Source organism: Glarea lozoyensis, assembly GCF_000409485.1.
Source record: "Glarea lozoyensis ATCC 20868 chromosome Unknown GLAREA12, whole genome shotgun sequence".
Taxonomy (NCBI): Eukaryota; Fungi; Ascomycota; class Leotiomycetes; order Helotiales; family Helotiaceae; genus Glarea; species Glarea lozoyensis.
This window is the reverse complement of record NW_007360986.1, coordinates 309,361-316,213: the sequence shown is the minus strand read 5'-3', so window position 1 is coordinate 316,213 and position 6,853 is coordinate 309,361. Positions and strand designations below refer to the sequence as shown.

General features: G+C 48.2%; 2 protein-coding genes across 2 annotated transcripts; both read right to left on the bottom strand.

Moving 5' to 3' along the window:
* Positions 1-622: 622 nt before the first annotated feature.
* Positions 623-1,394, bottom strand: GLAREA_10571 (P-loop containing nucleoside triphosphate hydrolase; the record flags this gene model as incomplete). The annotated part of the gene is made up of 2 exons (XM_008079672.1): positions 623-1,216; positions 1,290-1,394. The coding sequence occupies 2 exons, from the start codon at positions 1,392-1,394 to the stop codon at positions 623-625; spliced, it is 699 nt and encodes a 232-aa protein (XP_008077863.1).
* Positions 1,395-3,194: 1,800 nt separating this feature from the next.
* Positions 3,195-4,411, bottom strand: GLAREA_10570 (uncharacterized protein; the record flags this gene model as incomplete). The annotated part of the gene is made up of 2 exons (XM_008079671.1): positions 3,195-4,339; positions 4,393-4,411. 2 exons carry the CDS (start codon positions 4,409-4,411, stop codon positions 3,195-3,197), a joined length of 1,164 nt encoding a protein of 387 aa, XP_008077862.1.
* Positions 4,412-6,853: the final 2,442 nt, after the last annotated feature.

The window sequence follows — 6,853 nt, the reverse complement described above, 5'->3', positions numbered from 1 at the left end:
GAAGAACCCCTCCCCTTACGCACCAGAAAAAGACGAAGCCCATCCACCAAAACCAACCAAACAGTCAAACCACGAAATCTTCAACTAGGGTCCAAACCAAAAAATCACCCCAACAAACAAAGCAAGAAAAATCCATACGCCAGCCATGGAAACATCCTGGTGAACCTCTTTCACTCTCAGAACCAGCCGCGTAGATACCAAGAAACACAATCCCCCACATCAACCGAGAGAACGTGCCTCCCCTCACCTCACCCCTCCCAAACATCCTCTCTCTTCCACCCCTCCCTAAAACAAAAGCCAACAAAACATGAAAAAGACGCCCAAATGCCAGCCCTCATTCTTTTTTAAGACTCCGTTCGCCATCCGGAATTTGTAGATGTTGTGTAGTATTGGGGGGTTGTGGTAGAATGGGAAAAAGACGCGTACACAAAGCGTCCCCTAATATCGATGATAGAAGTTGTGATTTAATGGTGTATTCATGATGTCTCTGGCATCATGAAGAAACAAGCAGTGTCTTTCCTAGCATAAGTCCAACCAAACGTAGCTAAAAAGGAAGAAAAAAGCTATGCAAAGAAGGTAAAAACTCCCAATCGCCGTCCAAAAAAGTATGAAGAGAGCGGTCTCATAATATGACGCATTTCCGACTCTTGGGCTTATGTCTGTATATGCGATCACTATCTCGCTGACTCGATTCCGAAGTTTGCGTTCTCTGTTTCCCGCCTGTCGTAGGTAATTTCTGACTCGTTTGTATCCGCTGTCTGCGGAGCTGTCTAACGACATCGTAGAATGCCTTTTCCACATTGATATAATTCTTCGCTGATGCTTCTACGAATTCACATCCTAATTCGCGTGCTAAGGCATGGCCTTCTTGGGTGGACACCTCTCGTTCGGTTACTCGATCGCTTTTGTTTCCAACGAGCATTATAGGGACGGGAGCTTGTGGCATGGTGGAGGAGAGTGGTGAGCCGGGGTAGGTGGGTGAGGAGGCGGAGGATTCTTTGACTCGTTGGATTTGGTTGTGGAATCGTGTGATTCGGGTGAAGGATGATCGTGATGATATGCTGTACACTAATACGAATCCCTCTCCGTCACGAATCCACTGATCTCGTAGGGCTGTATATTCTTCTTGACCTGCCGTGTCTAATACCTCCAGCATACATGACTGACCATCTATAACCACTTGTTTTCGGTACGAATCTTCAATCGTGGGATCGTACTGTAAGTATGGTTAGTCCATGTCAAAGATTGTCAAACGAAGCTTGAGCCGTTGACAGGAGATATTTTCTCACAGTTTCAACGAAATGTTGTAGCGTCAACTGAATAGTCAACGCCGTCTTTCCTACACCTCCATCTCCAAGCACCACCAGCTTGTACAATACCATCTTGCCCGACATGATTGCGAAGGGGTTTCAAACGAGGGGCGTCGAGCAGCAAGTCGCGGGTCTCGGGTCAGGCAGTGGTGAATCCAACAACACAATCCAGGGACCAGTAAACACGATCCGCCTCTCGCTACGAACGATAACTGGCGATCAGGAGCGGAGACCACGATTTGGCTATTTTTTTGGCAGGAGGTATCAGAGAAAGCTCGGACTTCCGCCTGTGCTTGCTTGTGGAGGGATTTCGGCACGATAGCGAGGAGGGATTCGGGTAGGGTGGGCGATAGCAGGCGGCGCGGTTGGGATGGGGGTCAAGCTGGGCTGGACGACGAGTGGAGCTGGTGTCGAGGGGCTATTGAAGCTATTCCAAGTGAATGGAGGAAATGCTGCAGAGAGAGAAGAGTTGTCGGGGTCGAGCTTCGTGGGGGATGATGATGTCGATAGAGAGCTGCGACGGCGGTCGGGATGGAAAGATACCGTCTCGTCTGCCAGTCAATGCCAGTGTCAGAACCAGCGATAGTAACCAATAGTTGAAATGCGGTCGCAGCAGTAATGCGTGCCTCAGTGGTCTGGCAGGAGAGAATTGGCTGATTCTGTGTGTAGCGTCGGGTCGATATAATCTTCCTCCTCTTCGTTCGAATAATCTGTAAGGGTCCACGTCGGCCACCAGTCCAGAGTCGAGGAACTATTTTCTTCGTGCGGTGCTGTAGCTCTCAGTAGCACCTGTCGGAAGCAGAGACGGCGGGCAGTTGGTGGAGGGGCAGCGCAACGGCAACGGTCCAAGTGGAGAAAACAATTCGATAATGGCGTCTCACTACTGCTGGCAAGCAATCGACTATTTGTATGGCTGGCAACGCAGACCACGTTGTTCACAGGCAAACAGAAAAAAGGCGTGTCAAATTTTCGTGCCCAGCAGAATCCTGGGTGTTGGTCGATAGAAATGCATTTCCCTCTCGCTCACGGCACTGCATTCAATGCAGGCTTTCCCAGCGGTGCACGGATAAAAGCAGCGCCCAACGTTCTCACTGGCACTCCCTACGCTCTCAGTTCCTAGCGGAAGAGTGGGGTGTTCAAAGACCCAGCAACGCAAGAGCCCAAGTCGATGATCATGTCAATCACTACTTCAACGAGCACATATGTGCTGGTCTAGAACTCGTCTATACCTGTGCTCTGGCACGAGCGAGGAAGCCCCGTTGGGAAAATCGGGCAGCTTTCAAAAGATACAACTACCGTACAGGGTATCCGGGGAACTGAAGAAGAAAAATGATATGATAGCAAACGCAATACCTCCTTTTTATCATCCCATTCTGAGAGACTAGTCATTACCATCTGATATTGATTAACGTTGGCGAGTGGAAACGTCACTTCTAGGCACCTGGCTCCTGAACGCTTTATCCTCATCAGGCATTTCCCTCGGAAGAAGAGAGCAGATTTTTTACTTTCCCGGGAACGGGTTGACTGGAGCACGGAATGAGCATGGAGGTGGGAAAGCTAGACAAATTACTCGTCAAAGGCAGGACAAGTCGCTAGGAGAAAAGCATAATCTGAAACACTGTGGTTCGCAAAGAGCGTTGTTATCATTATCTAATTGCTTCAATGATAGCTATCAAAGGTAGCCTCCATCCAAAAATATGGCTTAGATATCTTCCCAATTTCCCCTAGTACGCCAAAAATCCCATCAGAATAGTTGTGAATATAGACATAAGAATCTCAATGAGGTCGTGCGTGTGATGAGTATTTGCAACTCGAATGGTTATTGACCAATCCAATTTTATAAGGAGTTTCTCCCGCAACAATAGCCAACAATACGTCAGGTATTTAATGCTTCATTTCGTGTTCATCTCCAAAAGGGGTAGAGTCTCTCATGGAACCGTTAGATATTTTGGTAACTGCACCGAGTGAGCCATGACTGGGTGATCGTTGGATGGGAGGATCCCGGAATGGGCTGGTGGTTCCGTGTATGGGTGAACCAAACATGCCGTTTGCGGGGGAATCTGGTGGTAAAAGGGTATCGCTCTGATCGTCCCCGAGTGTTGAACGAGACTTCTTCATGCTGATGACCTGAGGCTTAACCTGTGTAGCCGCACTGGCACTATTCAAGAATGTTGACCCGACAGAGAAAGCAGCACTAGGTGGTCTACCCATTGAAGATTGGTATTTGCTGTAATCGACGCTTGGAACTGGTGGTGTCATGTCGCCTGGAGAATTTGCACCATTTGACCTGACGCTAACCACGGCAGCTTTTCCTCGAATGACAGTTTGAGCTGGTATTGGAGAGACGATTGCGTTTTTGCCGTAGATTGTTGAGGCAACACTTGTCCGGGCATATGATGTTCGGTCGCTAATTCCAGAATATGTCGAATCTCGTAGCTCGCCTGGCATGAAGAAGTGTTCCTGTTCGAATCGTGGGGTACTTGCAGCGGATGAAAGAGCAATTGGGATCGGTGGAACGGGTGGTACGAGAAGGCCTGGCGTTGAAGGATCGGATCGATTGGTAACGCCTGGGATGTATGCGATTTGTATGATATTGGAAGCTCTTGATAAGACTGTGGAAGCGATCGAGCCAACTGTATGTGTGGAGGCTCTGGCGTCCCGTCTCATCGTAAATTCCTTCTCTGCATCTGTCTGCTCCTCGTGCTCCTCTGCCCATTCTTCCTGCTCGAATTGTTGTCTTCTCGGCTTGATACAGAATCGCCATACTAAGTAGGTCGCCACAGCTATCGCTATCACTCCTCCAATAACACCTCCAGCGATAGCACCAGCGTTAGGTCCCGTGCTCGAAGATTTCGTAGGCGATACAGATGCTGCTGCGTTGGGATCAGGTACGCATGTCATATGTTGGCAGGTGTCGCAGGTAGGAGGAATTTGACCACAAACTTGACCCGTTGGGCAGGATGAGGGACATGATGTCTGGGCTGTGTCGTCGCAAGTAACACACCGACGGAAAAGAGAATTGAATGAGGCTAGAGGGATGTCAGTTATTTCATCGACCAGGGAGGCTTCGTTAAGTGCTAACCTGGCTCGAAGTACGCCATGGTGAGCGGTGGATGGAGAAGGAGAAACGAGACTGATATGGTTATCGTCCGCAATTATCTAACAATGTCGACTAAGTGATCAAAGGGTATGTGCAGCACGCGTGCGCTTTAATCGTTGAACAGAATCGAACGTTGGGTGATGATTGACGGTCGATGAAGAGTAATAGCGGATGACAGATATCGCGGTAAGGTCTGAGTCGTCGAGATTACAACTAAAAGTTTGATACAGTGCTACAAGATCCAACACAGTTAAATCGTTCGACGAAGAAGGTAATTGTTCGAGATGGTGCAAGTTTCCGTTATCGTAAAGGACGTCGGGGACAAGACCACGGTCGCAGGTCGCAGCAAGGTGGAAGAGAAGACGGGAAGGAAAAACGAGTGTGGGAGAGAACAAGCTCTTGGGTTGCGGATGAGGGCAAGATGCGGCTTGCGACGACTACATGGACAGCAAAGTATGAGATCTCGAGGCCGATGTTTTGTTTGAACGGTGGTGGTCCTTGAAAATCCCAACGCTCGCGTGTTGTTGAAGGTGTAGGTGATCAGGACGGAGTCGATGAAGGATCGATCAGCAATCGAAGGAGTGTGGCCATGGGCGGGTCTTTGCCTTCACTTGCCCACCCGCTCCGCTGCCCAGATGGCCTGGTGGAGACTGACCGTCGAGCTAGTGGATTTAAAGTGGGCCAGGGGCCGCAGGAAAAAGCCTCAGGAAGCCGTCTGACAGTTAAGGAAAGAAAAGGCGGCAGTGCGGAGGGGTGTTTGAACCACACACGATTAACCCAATCGACGACAGATAGCGGAATAACATGCAGCTGCTTTTGTTCCCACGACCATTACACCGGCAGAATGCAGGGAGGGAAACTGGATATCCAGGCCTTCAGTATCGCGGCCGTTGATACGATGAAATTCTCCTCGATCACGCCTGGGATACTGGAGCAAACGCTTTCCATTCGACATGCGAATAACCGAACACCACCAGGCACAAGGAGGATGAATCTCGACCGGACAACCTAATTTGAAGGGTCAATGCTTGTAGATCCAATGAGATGGAAGAACAACCATCGAATATCAATTATTTATACGTTGTCTTAAGGTTACTCTCTATTCTCTACGTCGCTAATTCGACCTCCACAGGATGATAATAAAGCACAGTCAATTGATGGGCTGAATCTTCATCTCAACGAGGACAGGGCAGTCAGAATTATGGAAGCGCTGCGCCTCCTCCACTCATCGATGATTGTTACCCACTCTGTACGAAGGACTCCATAACGAAACGTCTCAGTCTTGGCCCCATCAAACAGTGTTTTCAATCTTCAGAAGCCGGCAACGAATATATTATTCTCGTGTTAGAGATGTTTCTGATTCAGCCATTTCCACGGGAACGCATGGTTTGCTGAAGATATCCCAGATTCCAGATAACCTTATTCGAAGTCAATAATAGTTTTTGGTAGGGCTGTGGTGGACGACTTCCATCGTGCGAAGTAAGATGCAGGTTGCTATTCCAGTCTTCGTCAGCTTAGGAGAACAATGATCTTGGTCTCTCGAAATTGCTACTCTTTGCTCCCCGAAGTATTTCATGGCGAAGCACCTGTCCGGGTTCCGTGGCAGTTGCAGTTGCAGATATTCTTACGCCAATTTCCCAGTTCAGAGATGATGTTTGCCGAATGACACCATTTTCTAGCATACTCATCCTTCTGTCTTCCTTTGTTTTGTCACTGCAGATTGGAGTGTACACAGAGATTGCCTTGTTTGGAACTTATCGACATTTACATTCTAGAAGGTTTCAAAAGGAGTTCCTCTTCTGGTCTTGGACTTTCAAGGCGAGCTACTTCTGCGTCTTTTCCATCTTGCCATATCGTCTTTGCCAGAATACTTATTGCTCTTCTTCACGATATTTTAGATACCCTTAGGAAAGCCTACGATTCTCATCTGCATATCTTTCACATCAGGACCACTTTTCAGGAAGACGTCTTCGACCGCTAAATACGACATGTCTACGAACTCTGCTACATCAACGATTCCATGGTCTTTTTTACACGCAGCCGTCCAAAGTTTATTCTCAATGGAAATACTTTGACCCCAGCCGCCCAAGTGTCAGCTTGTACGGGAAAGACCTGAGATACTAGGCTTTTCTGAAGAGGACGATATCTGACTGAGGTATGCAGGCTGTAGATACGAAGCACTTTATGTCTTCTGTATCTGCAATTCGTCGTTGCAGAGGATCCCATCATGGACTTGCAGTTAAACAGTCCTGCAAATGCCGTTAGTGGCTTTTTCTCAGCTAAGTATCCAACTGAAATGCATCGATTGACTTATATCTACAAGGAACCTTGATGTTTTCTACAAGCGAATCTTACCAACATCACATTTGACGAAGGCCAATTGGGGTCCACGATTATTATACGAAATGAATACCAACATGACAACAACGAGCACCAACCACGT